Source organism: Alosa sapidissima, chromosome 21 (assembly GCF_018492685.1).
Source record: "Alosa sapidissima isolate fAloSap1 chromosome 21, fAloSap1.pri, whole genome shotgun sequence".
NCBI classification, from domain to species: Eukaryota; Metazoa; Chordata; class Actinopteri; order Clupeiformes; family Clupeidae; genus Alosa; species Alosa sapidissima.
Window position 1 is genome coordinate 3351003 of NC_055977.1, and position 20000 is coordinate 3371002.

General features: G+C 43.1%; 1 protein-coding gene across 6 annotated transcripts in view; it reads right to left on the reverse strand.

Annotated features, from left to right (window-relative positions):
• The window catches only part of ints3 (integrator complex subunit 3), a 31225-nt gene that overhangs the window by 6195 nt on the left and 5030 nt on the right, over positions 1-20000 (reverse strand). For 3 of the 6 annotated variants that reach the window (XM_042076156.1, XM_042076152.1, XM_042076158.1), the window contains exons 7-22: positions 19897-20000; positions 17076-17205; positions 16844-16941; positions 16489-16680; positions 14825-14912; positions 14658-14737; positions 14116-14207; positions 13847-13953; positions 13009-13134; positions 12769-12901; positions 12003-12057; positions 11177-11280; positions 6923-7087; positions 3654-3807; positions 1992-2060; positions 1-74 (exon numbers count right to left, since the gene is read on the reverse strand). The exon at positions 1-74 is cut by the window's left edge and continues 2 nt beyond it; the exon at positions 19897-20000 is cut by the window's right edge and continues 38 nt beyond it. In XM_042076156.1, coding sequence (XP_041932090.1) covers positions 1-74; positions 1992-2060; positions 3654-3807; positions 6923-7087; positions 11177-11280; positions 12003-12057; positions 12769-12901; positions 13009-13134; positions 13847-13953; positions 14116-14207; positions 14658-14737; positions 14825-14912; positions 16489-16680; positions 16844-16941; positions 17076-17205; positions 19897-20000 — 1771 coding nt within the window. The remainder of the gene's footprint in view (positions 75-1991; positions 2061-3653; positions 3808-6922; positions 7088-11176; positions 11281-12002; positions 12058-12768; positions 12902-13008; positions 13135-13846; positions 13954-14115; positions 14208-14657; positions 14738-14824; positions 14913-16488; positions 16681-16843; positions 16942-17075; positions 17206-19896) is intronic. The other 3 variants (XM_042076157.1, XM_042076154.1, XM_042076153.1) reach the window with 2 other exon arrangements.

Here is a 20000-nt window from a genome sequence, read left to right on the forward strand (position 1 = left end):
AGTATGTTGAGAACAGAGTCTTTACGGAACATCACCAGATTACCCATCATCACATGACACATTAGCTCTTGAAGCTGGGGAGAGAGAGAGAGAGATGAAGAGAGATGAAGAGAGAGAGAGAGAGAGAGAGAGAAAGAAGAGAAATCTGGTCAGGCTCTATTTTATACAGTCTATGGTCAGGACTAACACAATGGGCTCTATTTTATACAGTCTATGGTCAGGACTAACACAATGGGCTCTATTTTATACAGTCTATGGTCAGGACTAACACAATGGGCTCTTTGCACATACGGCTCGTTTGTTTCCGATGGAGCCAGGTGTGTTTGAACCTGCCGCTATTGTTAATGTAATTAGTGTTACCATCAGAGTTTTCCGCTAGAAAAAAATGGTGCCGGTCAAAGTGACCGGCAGAGGTTTCGTTTTCCGGACATTTTGATGATATGCCGGTCAAATATCCTATTATCGCTTCTTAATTAGTCAAGTTGAGGAAAACTGGAGACAGGCTATGTAGCTTAAAGAATGACATAATCAGGCTGAATAGAATGCAACATGTTCATTAGCCTAACTTACGTAAACATGCCTAACAAGATCTAGCCAGTATTTATATTTTCATGGACAGCAAGAGTCCGCTTCGTTCATTGTTTTAAAAAGGATACGTTGTTTGTTGCTGCTACCCATGTTATCTCCAGTGGTTCCACTGTTTAACTTGCATAGATGCGCACACACAAGAATGAGCACTCACACCACTACCCCCTATGGGCTATGCCTCTTTATTTGATAACAATAAATTAAGAAATGTTTCCTTTTCTGGGAAATGTTTAGTTTCTTTTTCTTTTGGTCCGCGGTTCAATGATACCGTTTAATTGTGCCGGAAATGATCCGCGGACCAGCAATCTCCTCGTCGAGGAGGCCCTAACCCTGCAGATCATAGACAGAGAAAGCATAGGCCTACTGTATGCTTTGGGTACAGAACACAGTTGCATGTCCAGTGTACACGGAGAATGACAGTGTCTTGGAGCGGCCGCAACCCCGCAACTCCACTTCCAACGTCATGATTCCGACAGATACGCCCGACACTTCTGCTTTTTATCTGGTGGTGGTGGAGTTGACCGGACATCTGAGGCTTCAGACGTTACCAATTTATCATCATCATCATCATCATCCATCATGTCTGGCCTCTGAAAAAACTTTTAAGGCTAGTCTGCCTGGGCCTGGCCAGGTTTGAACCGCCTCACTCATTTGTTCGTTGTTTAACATGGACGTTTTAAGCGTAAGCTTCCTATTTGAAATGCAACATAGGCTATGCGTGTTGTTTAATAGCTTTCAAATGATACATTTAAAAACATAGCCAGAGGACGTATTGCTTTAATATAGGCTTACATTTTAAGGCTTATTCTCAAATTCAGATTGCGTTAGGGGGACGGGATTATTAGCCAATTTCAATCGGACAATTTGACCGGAGAGATTTAATTTTGTCGGACATTTCATTTTTTTTCCGGCCAATGTCCGGTAATTACCGGACAACGGAAACCCTGGTTACCATAGAGAAGGATTTATGCATGTGTTAAAATTGTTATTATTAGGCAAACAACATATTCAGTATCTGAGTGTTAGGATGCAGATGTGAGGAGCAGAATAACAGAAGATGGCGTTCCACACAGTTAACGCTCCTGTGGAAACGAAGAAACCGCATTGAGAGCCTTCCGTGCAAAGCCCATTCAACACAATTCAATTCAAATCTGATCAAAACCTATTTTATACAGTCTATGGTCAGGACTAACACAATTCAACTCAATTCAATTAAATTTGGTTTACTAGCATGGAAACATAATTGCTACAGCTGAGTAATAATATATTAATTATAAATAGTTTACTGTAATGTGAATACAGCTGTTATTCTCCGTTGTGAATACAGTGTGTTGAGTTGAGTGTGTGTGTGTGTGTGTGTGTGTGTGTGTGTTGTGTGTGTGTGTGTGTGTGTGCGTATTCACCTGTGTGGAATCAATGACAGCCACAATCATATTCAGCAGTTCTCCACTGCGCAGAGTCTCATCAGGGAACTGAAAACACAATATAAACACATACATTTACATCCAGCCATTCTAACTGTGTGTGTGCGTGTGCGTGCATGCGTGCGTGCGTGTGTGTGTGGGCGTGTGTGTGTGTGGGCGTACGGGCGTGTGCGTGCGCGTACGTGTGTGTGTGCAGTGATGCCAGATGCCAGTTTGTAAATAGTAGCGCGTTAGATTACTCGTTACTGAACGTAACGCGTTAGTCTATTTTGACCACTTTTTTCAGTAACGAGTAATCTAACGCGCTACTATTTACAAACCAGTAATCAGATTAAAGTTACTTATCTAAGTTACTGTGCGTTACTATTTTTGTCATTTTCCTTAATAAATCTTTGCTTTCTTCTTGTCTTGGGGATTAATGTCATGTAGGCTATGTTCACGTTTTCAGCATGAGGACAATTCACGTGCAGCGACACAAACGTAAACAACAATGGAGGGAGAGAGAGAGATGCACATTTCATCAGTCATTACTTGAGTTTGTGTCAGCTAAACATGACAACATTAAGGTAAATTGTACATTCTGTGCTGGCGACAAAGTGCTGTCTAGCTAGACATCCCAAGTCTCCCGAAGTTTTGGGAGTCTCCCACATATTGATAGCGGCTTCCTGACACCCGCAAATTACATAAAATCTCCCGGAACCTAGAGCGAACAAGAGCACACAAGCCAGACCGGACTTCAAATCAAAGATTCTAGAATCTTTGCTTCAAATCGCGTGTGCATCTAAGTTTAACGCGCACACAACGGAGAGGGAGAAAGAGAGGAGTGGTGCGTTTGTGCCTGAAGCGCATCCAAGACAGAGAGCATCCTGGTCTGTTTTGCTAAATCAACCAATCAGTTTTTAGTGTAAGTGCTTATATCTCTTTTCTCCCAAACATAATTAATCAGTTCAGTCAGTGTATCTAGGAACAGAAGCGTCATGGCAGCGTCAGTGCCCCTCAAAAAGGAACATTTAAGACCCATTTCACATCAGACTACACAAAAGTGTACCCAATTGTCTCATAAGATTAAAACATAATGATAGTCTTGCACACTGCACTGTTTGTAACAGCGATTTTAGCATTGCTCACGGCAGGTTAAATGATTGCAAGACTTGTTGAGGTGAGTTTAACAAGTGTAATTTCATTTGAATATTACTCAGGCCTATAGGTTACAAGATGGCTAGTTGCCAAGGCTACATGAAAAAAAATCTACATATTTTACTATAACAATTTCTATCAATAGGCCTTCCTTATTTGGTGTACTTAGACATTATTGAACAAATATCTGAATTTCAGTATCTAAGTAGGTTAGGCTGGGATGTCTGCTATACATTGCTGTTAAAATGCACTTCCAGTATAGTGAGTATTGGCAAAACCGGTTATCATTTTTATGTTGAGGCGGTGGGGGTGTTGTCGGCAGCTGCTAAAAGTAACTAATAAAGTAACTTGTAATCTAACTTAGTTACTTTTAAAATCAAGTAATCAGTAAAGTAACTAAGTTACTTTTTAAATGGAGTAATCAGTAATCAGATTACTTTTTTCAAGGTAACTGTGGCAACACTGTGTGTGTGTGTGCGCATGCGTGCGTGTGTGTCTGTGTACCTCGGAGTAGATGGAGGGCGTGAGGTAACAGAGCAGGCGGACGTCGTCCTCCTGACAGGCCTTCATGTCCATCATGAGGCAGGTGTGCAGGTCCCCCAGTGCTGTGGCCTGAGCAAACGCCTCGTATAGACTCATCTTACCTGCCGCCGCTTTACTGCAGGGGGGGGGGGGGGGGGGGGGGGTTTGTGGAGAGGAAGGGGGGGAAAGAGAGGGAGATGGAGGGGGGGGGGGAAAGAGAGAAGGAAGGGGGAGGGAGAAAGAGAGAAGGAAGGGGGAGGGAGAAAGAGAGAGAGGGGGGGGAAAGGGAGGGGGCATTTATTAATGCAGCATTCAGAGCTTTGCATTACTGCATCCTTAAAACAAAAACTGCATGAGCATATCTGATACTATTCAGCTTCCTGTCTGTATGTTAAAAGCTTCGGTAACACTTTACTTGACGGGTGAGTTCATAACACATTCATAGCAGCGGTCATAAACTGCACATAAAGCATTCATGACTGTTTAAAGAGACATGACTCAACATTCATACTGACAGTCGTCGTTCTGTCTTCCACATTCATGAAAGGTTTGGTATGAATGTTGAGTCATGTCTCATGAAACAGTCATGAATGCTTTATGTGCAGTTTATGACAGCTGCTATGAATGTGTTATGAACTCACCCGTCAAGTAAAGTGTTACCAAAGCTTTTATATGTTAAGAGCCATAAGCTGCTCAAGATCATCAGCAGCAGCATTTATTCTTTATTTTAGTTCTTTCTGTATTTGGCGGACACTTTTCTGCAAGGTGAAACCTACAGGTGTCTTAAACACTTAAGGGGACATCACATTGCGCGCGGTATGCACTTCGCTGCGCTCGCTGCTAGGTTGCTCTTGGTTGAGGTAATGGACATCACATTGCGCGCGGTATGCACTTCGCTCGCCGCTAGGTTGCTCTTGGTTGAGGTAATGTCCCAGAGATTTGTGTTTGCTGGCGGGCTTAGCGCAAAATATCTATGATTTACAGTGTGGTCAATTAATAGCAGGGCCACCAAAGCTACTTCTTGCAAACCCAGCTTGAATTTCCCCTGGGGATCAATAAAGTAAATCTGTCTATCTATCTATCTATCTAGTTCCTTAGCCACTACACTAACATCACTTAGCCACTACACTAGCAACACCTAGCACCACTTAGCCACTACACTAGCAACACCTAGCACCACTTAGCCAGAGAGGGTTAAAGCGGAGCGAGAGGCGCAAACGTTCGACAATTTCCGCGTTCGATTATTGCAAGGGGGAGGGGGGGAAAATACCCCTTTATGCAGACCAGAGTAAACCCTCGCTGCACTAATGTCAATGGAGACTTGTGGAATTTTACCAATAAATTGGTCATTATGTCTTTCTGGATTTGTTGAGGGTTTTTTGGAAAATTTTGTCATAATCTGTAAGTGTTTGGGATCATTTCAAGCCTAAAAGTGTAATTTTTTAGCGTTCGGATTTGTAATAAAATAACTTAATATCAGACCATGCTGCTGCCAGTTACTGTCCGGTTGTTAGCATGCTAGCTAGCCTCTTAGCTAAGGTAACATTTTAAACGGAGAAGTGTAATTTCTTTGAAATGACAACTAGCTGAATAACATTACTGACATTAGTTAAAGTGAATAGTTTATACTCAAGTGAATTTGCAACAGTATATTAAGTTTAAGCGAAGTCCTTCAACTACTAGTCACTTGTTAGCGCATAACTGTATTGCCATAGCTACTCCCATCCACTTGTACAGCATTTTAAGCTAGCGTTAGCTAGCTAGCTAGCTCAGTTCACATGACTAATTAAATTATTCATATCATGTCCTAAAGAATGATTCATTGGTATCATACATGATTATAGACAATAATACTGTGAACACAATTATGTTTATCTGTTCTTATTGCTTATTAAGAGAGAATGTTTATTTAGTGACGTAAGGTGACACTCCCACTTATGCAGACCGGAACTGTCCCATTTTGCTCCCATAGTAACGAATTACGTTGCTCTATCTTGCTAGTAATCAAGGATCTTTGACTTCGCCACTACACTAGCAACACCTAGCACCACTTAGCCACTACACTAGCAACACTTAGCCACTACACTAGCACCATTACACTAGCAACACTTAGCCACTACAATAGCACCACATAGCCACTACACTAGCACTACACTAGCAACACTTAGCCACTACACTAGCACCACTTAGCCACTACACTAGCAACACTTAGCCACTACACTAGCAACACTTAGCCACTACACTAGCAACACTTAGCCACTACACTAGCAACACTTAGCCCAGGGGTGGGCAAACTGCAGCCCGCGGGCCGGATCCGGCCCGCCGAGCATTTCATTTGGTTATCAGGCTGCTCGCTATTTTTTTCCTGCGATAGAGGCGACGTTGGTTATTGGACGTTGGCGACCTTTTCATACTAAATTATAGGCTTTAATTTTTTTTTTTTATGTGTGTGTAGTGGGGGGGGGGGGGGGGGTTGTTGTGCGGCCCGCCGGCCAATTTTCAAAACCCAATGTGGCCCTTGAGCCAAAAAGTTTTCCCACCCCACTACACTAGCAACACTGCTATTTAAATATGGCGCTGGGCAGCAGGACAGTTTAGATGATGGAAATGCTAAATAAAGGCATGTGCCATAGACAATCTCTGCCAATTTATTAATCTATCAACTATAATTGCTTTTTACTCTCCATGTGTGTGTGTGTGTGTCTGTGAGAGAGAGAGAGAATATATAAATATGGCGGCAGGATGCAGGACAGTTTGGTTAGATGATGGAAATGCTATTTAGAGCAGTGCAATACGCCATGTGTTATGTGTACCTGTAAATACACAATACATTGTTTGTTTACATCTTGTTTGTTTTCTTTGTTTGTTTAATGACTGGCACCTAGTGCGGCAACATGGGTGCAGCTGTTTTCTGCAATAGTCTTTTGTTTAGGCGTCTGTAGTTCATCAAGTCATTGTCTTAAAAAAGCGATTGCAAGTGATTCTAAGCAGTTGTCAACACTTTTTGTCCCATTCAGCTAATATTTTCTGCTTGCTGTCCATTGTCTCAGTACACGGTATATAAAACCCTGGTCACAGTACACAGCACTACCTCCATAAACTGGAGACAAAGTGGAGTAAGCTGGCCCCCAAACCACAACAACACACCGTGGGTGAGCTCCCTCCCTTCTGCTGAGAGCCATAAGCATGACTGTCTTGGGTTGCTTCTAGTAGAATGTGTGTGTGTGTGTGTGTGTGTGTGTGTGTATTACCTGGCCTTCAGGTAGTAGAGAAGGTGGTATCCGATCTTGGGCTGTTTCTGGTAGAGCTCGGCTAGCATGTCCAGGAGCATGGAGAAGCTGCTGTTATCCTCTTGCATTTGACACAGGTTACGGAACACCAAACACACCGGCTTACACACGGACTCTTCCAAAGACCTGCCGAATCACACACACAAATACACAGGGTACAGATTATAACAGTGAGCAGGAGTTCCATTCGGTCCTGGCATTCTTACCTGTTCCACACACACACACACACACACACACAGGGTGGGCGATACGACTAAACAACTCAGATACACTAACAAATGACAATATACAGGGCTCTACAGTGCGCCCATTTCAAAAATGATGCCGTGCGAGTGCAAAAAAATATTTAGGCGCACTGGTGCGAATGACTTCTAACCATGTCAATGTTTGTCTACAAAATACACCGCAACATCGAGAAACATTACTGGTGCAAACCATAGAACCACGTCGCAAATTCAGCATAAAAACTACACCTCCCATCAACGTTAGCAGTTTCGCGTTGTGACTCGCTAGTAGTCGCTTCTATCAAATCCAAGAGCGCGCAGAAAAAGCGGAAAGTTAGACTAGCCAGCCAAGATGCAAAGATTGAAGAAATTAGTTCTTCTATCCACCGAATTCATTGGATATCGGAGGAACAGGATGAGATTCTGAGAATGCAGTGAGAGAAGGAAAGGTAACCTAACATGCCTTTTAGCCCAGTTGACGTATTGGCTGGAATATGCAAAATGTAGCTGTAGCGAACCGGCACAAAAGTAGCCTCCCGTAATACTCCCATTTTATTCAAAGGTATGATAGAACGCTACAACTCCAGGCTTCCACGCATGCTTGTTTGTTTACACCGAATACAAGCTGAAGTGCAAAACGAAAGTAGGCCTAACGTTTGCCTACTTTCCCCATCAATGCAGATATTTCAAATAAAAACTAAAAGTATAAAACATATATCCTTGATTAGCCTATGTTGGGTTTGGTGGAAGAGAAAATGTACTGTTTTAGTAGTAGTATTAGGCAGTATGCAGTCAGATAGGTCACCATGGGCATATTTGATTTAGCTATCGATGGATTCACAAATAAATAAATTAGCCTACATTTGGCAGGATACTTGATATACAGGCTAAATGCAAATATGGTATTATATTATTTTACATTAACAAAATGTAGGAACAGACTGAAAATAAAGTAGGCACTGATCTTTAAAATCCTGTTTCCTGTAGCCTAAATGTTGTCAGTCATTCTTAATATTCGAAATTGGTGCACTGGCATGTTTTAACTGTTAGCTGCAGTATAATGTTAGATTATGTGTAAGTTAAGTACAGAACTGACTGTGCGCCCAAATTTTTGTCTGTGCTCCTAAATGTTAGTGTAGAGCCCTGATATACTATATAATACTATAATCATATCTTACAAGATAATGTTCATACAGTTATAGAAAGTTAACACATCGTACAATCATACATCTTAAGGTTGCGTTCAATTAATGAAAGAGAAAACATTGCACTCACAGCTTGGGCCAAAACATGGACACCTTTTAGCGTATGAAAAAACGTATTGAGCACAGAGCTACGCAAAAAATATCATGGAAATATATTGGTCATATTGCTATGAATTGATCCGATTTTTTTATGATAACGATGATATACAATATGCAATACGATATGGTTCCGCACTAACACACACACTAATCTGTGATCTCAATATGATATGGATCAACACACACACACTAATCTGTGATCTTAATACGATATGGATCAACACACACACACACACTAATCTGTGATCTCAATACGATATGGTTCAACACTAAGTCACACACACACACTCTCTTGTGATCTCAATACGATGTGGTTCAGCACTAACACACACTCTCCTGTGATCTCAATACGATATGGATCAGCACTAACACACACTCTCCTGTGATCTCAATGCGATATGGATCAGCACTAACACACACACACACACTAATCTGTGATCTCAATACGATATGGATCAGCACTAACACACACACTAATCTGTGATCTCAATACGATATGGTTCAGCACTAACACACACACACACACTAATCTGTGATCTCAATACGATATGGATCAGCACTAACACACACACACACTAATCTGTGATCTCAATACGATATGGTTCAGCACTAACACACACACACACACACACACTAATCTGTGATCTCAATACGATATGGTTCAGCACTAACACACACACACACACACACTAATCTGTGATCTCAATACGATATGGTTCAGCACTAACACACACACACTAATCTGTGATCTCAATACGATATGGTTCAGCACTAACACACACACACTAATCTGTGATCTCAATACGATATGGATCAGCACTAACACACACACACACTAATCTGTGATCTCAATACGATATGGTTCAGCACTAACACACACACACACACACACACACACACTAATCTGTGATCTCAATACGATATGGTTCAGCACTAAGGCCATCCTTAAAAATATTTTCGTTTGCCGTAACCCGACCGACCCTGTCAATTTAGAACCGACCCAAATATTTTTTTTTTCCCCCTTTTAGTCCGACCGACTTGCCGGTTGTAAACTTGCGTTAATACCGACCGATTGTTTTTTTTTAACTCTAAACAACCAATACAAATGCAATAAAATAATAGTTATTTTAGTAGGCCCAAGTATTGTGAATATAAATTGCCTACATGCAAACGTGGCTCACTTAAAAAAAAAAACCTGTGGCGTCATCTCTACACCATTGGTTTTACGCATGTCACTTCGTTTCATTCACACAAACTGATAACGCTGTTACTAAGTTCTGGAAGAACTGTGGCCAGATCTTTTCTCATCCCTTCTCCCCCTAGTCTAGCGGTGACCGTGTCGGAGTATTGAAATTGGTTGTGGTCTATTCAGCATTTCTCAAAATATGGGTCCGCAACATGGAGACTGCTGAGTCGTGGAGTGAAATTAGGCCCGGTGCTTCATCTGATAATTTGCTGCGCAGTTGATCAAGAAACCGCGGATCGACGAAAAAAGAAAACAAACGTTTCTGCTATCGATGTCATTAAACATGGAGCCCTACAATTAAGTGGTGGTATGAGCATTCATTCAATGCGCGTCTGCGCGAGAGAAACTGAAACTAATCGATAACGTTGGTATCAAAGCTCCGCTTCAACCTGTTGGAAGGCTATTTATTTATTTAACGAAACTTAATAGAACGACGTTGTTTTTTGTAACTTCCTTAGAAACAGAGCAGAGACTGTATAATACACTGTATAGCATTGAGTATTGTATAGTCAAATTTCAATATAACGTGGTCAAGAGCTATTGTAGCCTTCTTTCTGGGTACATGTAGATGAGCCCTATGACCCAAAAGTCTGCCATGACCGGGCCTCAGGTCAAAGAAGTTTGAGAAAGGCTGGTCTATATAACCTGCATCAGAATGAGGTTTGCAATGGTGCGCCTGAAGGCACGGGTTGAAGACCCAGTCAGTTACGTCACGATATGCACATTTGTGTAAATTCATTCCTAGGTAATCAACATGACCAAAATTGAACTTTTTTTTTTTACTTTGAATCTTGAAAAAAAAAATATTGACCTACCTACCGACCCATTTTTTATTTTTTTTGGCTGTTACTGCAAACAAAAATATTTTTAAGGATGGCCTAACACACACACACACACACACTAATCTGTGATCTCAATACGATATGGTTCAGCACTAACACACACACACACACACACTAATCTGTGATCTCAATACGATATGGTTCAGCACTAACACACACACACACACACACTAATCTGTGATCTCAATACGATATGATTCAGCACTAACACACACACACACACACACACACACTAATCTGTGATCTCAATACGATATGGTTCAGCACTAACACACACACACACACACAAATCTGTGATCTCAATACGATATGGATCAGCACTAACACACACACACACACTAATCTGTGATCTCAATACGATATGGTTCAGCACTAACACACACACACACACACACACACACTAATCTGTGATCTCAATACGATATGGTTCAGCACACACACACACACACACACACTAATCTGTGATCTCAATACGATATGGTTCAGCACACACACACACACACACACACACACACACACACACACACACACTAATCTGTGATCTCAATACGATATGGTTCAGCACTAACACACACACACACACACACACACACACTTACTCTTCCGTGATCTCGTCCGGGAGGACGTCTCCTCTGAAGTGGCCCTTGAACAGTTCAGCCAGACAAGAGGCCAGAGTGGACATCTGCTCAGAGTCAAAGTCCTCCTGAGAGAGAGAGAGAGAGAGAGAGAGAGAGAGAGAGAGAGAGAGAGAGGAGAGAGAAGGAGAGAGAGAGAGAGAGAGAGAGAGAGAGAGAGAGAGAGAGAGAGAGAGAGAGAGAAGGAGAGAGAGAAGGAGAGAGAGAGAGAGAAGAAATAGAGGGAGAGAGAGAGAATGTACAAAATATTAAGAAATTAGGAAATCCTCATATATCAAATTCAGCTCAGCCATCCCTGAATTCCCAACATTTACAAATGAGGCAAAATTGCCATACATCCTTGGAGACAACAAGGATGTGGCCACTTTAGCTGCAAAATATGTAGTAGTCTGCCATAACCTGAGGGATACCCAGTAGCTCCTCGTATGCTTTATGTTGTACATACTCCTTTGATGATATTATTACAATTGCCTTTGTTATGCCGCCATTATCTAATGTTTATGCGTTTTGCATGTATAATGTATATGTAATTATCTGTCTATCTACTTTATGTGCACATGTAACTGAGCTTTGGCAATAATGTTATTGAAAAATTCATGCCAATTAGGCTTTCTTGAATTTAATTGAGAGAGAGAGAGAGGAGGGGGGGAGAGAGGAGGGGGGGGGTAGAGAGAGGGAGGGAGGAGAGAGAGAGAGAGAGAGGGGAAAAAGGAGAGGGGAGAGAGAGAGAGAGAAAAAAGATAAACCTTTTATGATCTCTCACACACACACACAGCACTGACTGCGTTACCTCCAGTATGAGGTCCACGATCTCCTGCATCACTTCACACTGAACCTCCATGTCACTGAGAAGAGAGGAGAGAGGGAGAAAAGGAGAGAGAGATACAGAGAGATAGAGGAGAGAGAGAGAGAGAGAGAGAGAGAGAGAGAGAGAGAGAGAGAGAGAGGAGAAGTCATACAAGAGGTTTGTTTAAACACACATACACACCATGCACAACTGTCTGTGTAATACTCATAATACCACACACACACACACACACACACACACACACACCTCACCTCCTGCAGTCATAAGAAGGTGGGATAGTGTAACAGCCGGCTAAGTTAGGAATTCCAAATGGCCGTTTATGTTGCTCAGATATATGGCCCAACCGCTTGACATCCGCAGAACATGTGGCCTTACACATACAGTAGGTCTGAAAGCAGCTACACACACACACACACACACACACACACACACACACGCACGCCTCTCTAGCACTTATAAGCCCCCCCCCATACACACACCCCCAGCACACACGCACACCACCCGCACACACACAGACTCATGCCTCTCCAGCACTTAAACCCCCCCCCCCCCCATACACACACACCCCCCTGCACACACACACACTCATGCCTCTCCAGCACTTATAAGGCCCCCCCCCCCCCATACACACACCCCCCGCACACACACCCCCGCACACACACCCCCGCACACACACACACGCTGCCCGCCTCACCTCTCCTTCTGCAGCTGGGTCACCTTCACACACACACACACACGCGCCCCTCACCTCTCCTTCTGCAGCTGGGTCACCTTCTCCTTCAACGGCTCGTCCAACTGGTCCACATAGGGTGAGATGTCAGCTGGCTCTTCAATATAAGTCTCTTTGATTGGATGGAACCGAAACTCCTTTTTCTTGCCTGCTATTAGAGAGAGCATGGAGAACTTTGTTGGATATGTGTGCGTGTTCTTTAGCAAGTGTGTGCTTGAGTGGGTAATTGTCTCGGAGTGTGTGTGTGTGGATATCTACCTTCACCTTTGTTATTAATCTCCTCCTCATCGTCACTGAAGGCAGCTTCAGTGGCGTCATAGCAACTGTCCTCTTTATCCAGCACGTGATTCTCCATCTCCAGGGGAAGGGATTCTTCCATTTTCACTGAGAACAGGGCGGAACGAGAAGTTTCACTATGAAAGACTTAACTTCCCACAATCCAATTCACCTGTCTGGAGTCAGATTCTCACTTCTGATTTAGATTCTTTAGGAGTCTAGAGCAGGGGTGCCCAACCTTTTCTGAACCACAATCTACTTTCAAAGTTGACAGTGCCCTGAGATCTACCAAGCCAAACAGAAAGCCGGTAAAGAATGCATCTGCAATCGAAGCCATCTGCAGCCTATGACAAATCAAATAAGCCTGCGAGATGTCACGCTGTCAACAAAGACTTGGGATTTGAGATTCCAAATGATACATTTTAAATTGGCCAAGCTAAAGAGTGGTGGTGTCTGTTATAGATGCAAAATATAGGCTAATTCATGTCAAGTGATCAATTAGCCTATATCCTATTTAGGGAATGTTATTCTATTTTAAGTCGCGATCGACTGGGACTCACTGCGGCAGATCAAATTCGATTGACTGGTTGGGCACCGTTCGTCTAGAGTCTCTACTATCAAAAGCCGAGATTCCAGAGCGATTCAAATGTCTGTTCCAAATTCATGACAATCATAAGCAATTCACAAAACACACATCTGATTCAGCGAGTCACACATCTGATTGAGATTCATGAGTGATTCAGAAACACACATCTGATTGAGATTCATGATTCACTGATTCAGACGTCTGGAACAGGTCAGACGGCTGCCTACCACTCACCTTCTGTGGGGGGCGAAGGTGAACTACAGAACTCTGGGAAGCGCTCACGTAACATGGAGCGGAGCTCTCGATCCAGCTTGGGGTTATCAAACAGAGGAGCCAGGTGACTGTGAGAGGGAGGAGGGAGGGAGAGAGGGAGAGAGAGAGGGAGGGAGGGAGAGAGAGAGAGAGAAATGGAACACAAATGTTACAAAATCTGTGTGTGTATGGGTGTGTATGCACATGCCCGTGCATGTGTGTGTGTGTGTGTGTGTGTGTGTGTTACTCACGCCAGCACTCTCTTCTCCATGATGAAGGTGAGGGAGTTGCACACGCCCTGACGCACCTGAACCTCCAGGGGGGGGAAGAAGTGAGGGATAATCTGAGGGAGGAGAGAGAGAGAGAGAGAGAGAGGAGGATAGGGAGAGAGAGAGAGAGTGAGAGAGAGGAGGAGGATAGGGAGAGAAAGAGAGCGAGAGAGAGAGAGAGAGAGAGAGAGAGAGAGAGAGAGAGAGAGAGGAGGAGGATAGGGAGAGAAAGAGAACGAGAGAGAGAGAGAGAGAGAGAGAGGAGGAGGATAGGGAGAGAAAGAGAATGAGAGAGAGAGAGAGAGAGAGAGAGAGAGAGAGAGAGAGGAGGATAGGGAGAGAGGGAAAGAGAGAGAGGAGGAGGATGGGGAGAGAAAGAGAGCGAGTGAGGAAGGAGGAGGGTGAGGAGATGGAGGTAAGAGATTAGTAGAGTGAAGAAGAGAGGAAACTTTTATTGGATGTACATGTTTTTTGTGTGTGTGTGTGTGTGTGTGTGTGTGTGTGTGTGTGTGTGGAACACATACCCGGCACATAAAGTCCAGCAATGTGGCGGTTATGGCAGGGTGTGGCTTCATAGAGTGATGCATCACCAGGATGGCTGGCTCTGGACCAATGAGAGAGAGGAGAGTTAGGGTACGAGTGTGTGTGTGTGTGTGTGTGTATATGGAAATGTGTGTGTGTGTATTGTTACCTATGTTCATGATGCTATCCTTCTCCGGACTGAAAAAGAGCCAGTCGTAGAAGAGGGCAAGCTTGGCATTTGAGGCTGCCACGTTCGACTGCAACACACAACACACACAGCTGCTGTCAGGAGAGTGGGAGTGAGTGTGTGTATATGTGTGTATATGTGTGTGTGAGTGTTAATTTTGTCACCTATTTTTAATTTAGTCTTAGTCTTGTGACGAAATTTCCTTTTTAGTCTTCGTTATATTTAGTCATTCAAATATCATTTTTGTTAGTCAAGTTTTAGTCGACTAAAAAAGTCTCGTCATTTTAGTCTAGTTTTAGTCAAAAGAAAACTAAAGGTATCTTAGTCTTAGTCAGTTTTAGTCAACACATTTTAGTCTTTTTTTTTTATAACAAATTATTTCTGATTACCATTTGAGTCAAATAGTGTTTCACACATCTCAATTTTCCAACAATATTGTGTGTCCACAGGGCTACTCGTCTGTTATAATTATTCATTCTGATTTTTTGTCAGTCAGTATGTTTACATGCACAGGTAAGTCGAGTTACAGTTATAGCTCGACTGGGATTTGACCATAGACAGTAAAAGATTTGACTGGACCACTGTCATATTCGTAGACCAGTGTTTCTCAAAGTGTGGTCCGGGGATTACTGGTGGTCCGCAAGCTATCCCAAGTGGTCCACGAGCAGACGTGGTAAAATATAATATAGATGAGTTGTTTGCAATATTGAACCAACTTGTATGTAAAAACAGTTCTGCAACACTGTCTATGTAAGATATGCCAGTTTAAATCATACAGTATGAATCCACACAATAAGCAAAGTGCAAAGACAATAAGCAAGGTGGTTCAGTGAGTAGGCCTATTGTGTAGACTAATTATAGGCTACTGTTGAAGTAGGTCTAATTTTTTTTTTTTTAGCTAGGGTTAGTTATGTGGTCCTGAAACTGAAAAAGTTTGAGAAACACTGTCGTAGGCCAAAGTATTAATGTTTTGCTCCGCCTCGCTAGATGGCGATATGCGCCCAAACATAACACATTCCCCAAACAGACTCTCCATCTTAGCCATAGCTAACTTGCTAGCGAACTTTCCATATTAGCTTACCATATTAGCTAACAAACTTTGCATCATCAGTCTAACTAGTTAAATAGTTGACATTACATGATGAACATTTTCGTATGGACATTCTGGGGGATGTTAATTTGTATGAGAGAAGCTTCAACTTCTGGGTATGTAGCATTGTGGTATAAAGCTTAGGTAGTTAGCTTGCTAACTCTGGCATAAATCTCCAGTGTTCTTGTTCCATGTAGTTTCGTGTTGCAGCCACAGGGTTGCAGCAACAGCACGTAGACTAGCCTACAGGAAAGCTGTTGCGTATGAACTCATTCGGAATATTTTGAAAACGTAACAGCTAGATATTCTGTCTTCTCATTTTGTAGACGAAAATGAAGAGAGATTTTATCTTAGTTTTTATTTCATGCAAAACATTTTAGTCTCGTCTTTTTTCGTCAACAATAATGCATCTTAAGATAGTCTTAGTCAGTGTTTCAGGACATTACTGCCGTCTCGTCATCGTCTCCTTTTAGTCATGAAAAAAAAGGTCGTTGACGAACATATTTCCTCTCGTCTGACGAAATTAATACAGTGTGTGTGTGTGTGTTATTCGTACCGTGCAGGTGGTGAGGAGCCAGCCTATGATGGCCCAGCGGGGCAGGATGTCGGAGCTGAGCACCTCATTGGACGGGTGGACCACGCCACAGATGTAGCGAATCAGGTCGCAGCGCAGGGATTGACTCTCGGCCGTGGACAGGTACTGCCGCTGGAACCAATCCTGATAGCGCTTCTGCTGCCCAAAGCGCACCTGAGGAGGAAAGACATTCAGCGTTACAGCCATGTGTGTGTGTGTGTGTGTGTATGTCTAAGTGCATGTATATGTGTGTGTGTGTGTATGTATGTCTAAGTGCGTGTGTGTGTGTGTGTGTGTGTGTGTATGTCTATGTGCATGTGTGTGTGTGTACACTCACTCTGGAGGTCATGAAGAGAAGTTTGGTCTCCATGTCCGGCGTCAGGCGACAGGCAAGGAACTTTCGTGACGTTCGAGAGGTAAGAAGCTGCAGCACACCTGCAGACATAACAAACAAACACACACAGAGTTATTTAACACTTGGACTAGTTATGTTCAAGAGGAAAGAAGCTGCAACACACTTACAGACATAACTCTTTCTCTCTCTCACACACACACACACACACACACACCTGTGAACTGTGGGCTGAGGGTCTGAGGGTTGTGCAGCAGGTCTTTCCACAGCAGCTCCATCTCGGGGATTCGAGCCACATTCTGCAGCAGGCGCACCAGATCCCTCCCAATAATGTAGCACTCCATAAACTACAGCAGAGCAGAGGACAAGGTTTAGACAGTTAGCATCAGACAGTTAGCATCAGACAGTTAGCACTCCATAAACTACAGCAGAGCAGAGGACAAGGTTTAGACAGTTAGCATCAGACAGTTAGCACTCCATAAACTACAGCAGAGCAGAGGACAAGGTTTAGACAGTTAGCATCAGACAGTTAGCACTCCATAAACTACAGCAGAGCAGAGGACAAGGTTTAGACAGTTAGCATCAGAGTGTTAGCATCAGACAGTTAGCACTCCACAAACTACAGCAGAGGAGAGGACAAGGTTTAGACAGTTAGCATCAGAGAGTTAGCATTGGACAGTTAGCATCAGAGAATTAGCACTCCATAAACTACAGCAGAGCAGAGGACAAGGTTTAGGGAGTTAGCATCATAGAGTTAGCACTCCATTAACTACAGCAGAGGAGGGGACACGGTTTAGACAGTTAGCATCAGAGAGTTAGCATCCCAGTTAGCATCATCCTCCATCTTTAAAAATGGCATCCAACTTTGTTTTGTTTTGTGTTTTGTTTTTGTTTGACTGTTTGTTTCATTATGTGACCGCAGAGGGTTGGGGTTGGGAGATGTTTTTTGTGTTTTTGTCTTTTACACCATTTGACACAAACTGTTATACATTATGGAAGTTGTTGTGTATGTTTGAATGATATAAATGGTGTTAATAAAAAAATGATCACAAAAAAATGGCATCCAACATACTCACTTCTGTTTTCACAAACAAGCTAATTAGCTAATTAGGTGCCACATTACTAGTGGACACAAAATGCTCTTTTGTGCGGATTGGTGGACAGATTGGCAATTTCCTTCCGGGAGATTGAGCCAATCCACATGGACGACGTCATTTGTGGCTATCTAATGTGGCACCTAATTGGCTAAATGTGGGCAGAAGTGAGCCCTTATTGGACGGCAGCTGCCCACTGACATATTTCTGTCTGAATTAGCATCGGCTGTGGAAATAAATAGGGGCGGGACTTCCTCATTCTCTTAATTTCTCTCTAACTAGTGCCTGTTCAAACATGCTATTCCTGTAGAAAACCTGTAGCCAATTGCATGCCCTCAGGTACACCTGCTTTAAAAATAGGACGTTAGGGAAAAACACCGTTCCAGCTAAGCATTCAGTAATGAATATTGAATATTATATTATAATATAATAAATGTGCAGTGAGCAAAATTTAAGCATGGCTGCATGTGACATTTTTTACAGATCAAAGTGACATAAGCCTAACAGCTGTTTTCAGTCGAGATGTTTAGCCTATTGAATAACTTGATGATAGATAAAACAAAGCAATTTGCATAATCATATGAAATTTGCAGCGATGTGACTCAAACAGTCTCTGGTAGCCTATAAATGTGACATCACGTTCTGTCTGCCACTCATTGTCTGTAGCTGGTTATGCTTTGCATGTGAGGCATTCTGAAATCATATACACATCTTGCACTCGCTTAACTTTGTACCTGTGTAGCCTACAGTGATTCAGTTCTGCCAAAGCCCCACTTCTATCCTCTTTCTAGCCTACAGTGCTGTGTAGGAGTGGCTACAGTAGGCCAGCAAAAGCCAAGGTGTGCTTCTTTGACCGACATATTTAACGATATCTTTTGCATTTCTTATCAAAACGTCAAACTTGGCACTGCACTTACTCGTGCCCGTAGCACGACACCTGCCAAGTTGGAAATCAATCGGAAGGGTGTCACAAACCCGTCGAGCAAACAGGTGGCCAATCAGAGATTTCAAACAATGGGAACATGTCACAATGCAAACGTGATGAAAGTGAGAGTTTTCCCACATATCCACTTTGGCTGAAGTTTTCAGAAATAATAATTTCCAGTAATAAAACCTCAGTTTTTGTGTAAATGGAACGCCAGGTGTGTCTGTGTGTGTGTGAGTGAGTGTGAAGCGGATTTTATGCTTCTGCATCGAATCGATGGCGTACCCCCGCAGACCCCTCTGCGTCGTCACAAACCCCTCTCCGACCCCTCCGCCGTAGCTCGAGTGCACCTCCAAAAAATTGTAACTTCGCGTCGAGGAGACGCAGACTACATGGACTGTGATTGGTCAACTTGTCCTGTGTGTTGATAGTCGGTGATTCAAGCAGCCTACTGTGGGGATTAGCAATATGCTAGGTCACGGACATAAGCTTTGCAAATAAACTCAGACATATTTTGGTTACAATGACGGGGTTATCCGTTTGTAAAGTGTTTATATGTCAGTAATGTTTGAAATTAGCACTTCGCCAGCAAGCACTACTTTGTGGGCAGTTGTGCTAAAGTTCGCCTGCTAACATAACAAACTGGCTGGCAGACACCTCACAAATAACCTCAGACTTATTTGCTGGTTTACTGTGTCTATTTCTCCATACTTTGTACAAAATCTAAGCAAGAATAGGCCAAACAAATAAGATTAATATTTTGGCACGACAGTCTATGGGGTTTGCCATTCTGAGTACCGTTTCGGTCATACAGTCTTGTTTCGGTGGTGAGCGACGCAGACACAGGCGACACGGAGCGTTATGGCGGTGAAATGCACAGCGATACAAAGCAACCCGACACAGAACCATAAAAGGGTCACAACGCCGTAGGAGTGCCGGCGTAGCTACGCCGTGGAGTTGACGCAGAAGCATGTTGAGCCCTTAAGTGTGAGTGTGTGTGTGTGTGTGTTTCCACTCACCTTCTCGCGGAGCAGGCTTATGCAGAAGTCCACCTCCTTCTGTCTGAGGGGCAGCAGGTTGGGGGTTCCATGGTCCACCATCAGGCGCAAGTAAGTGTACACCG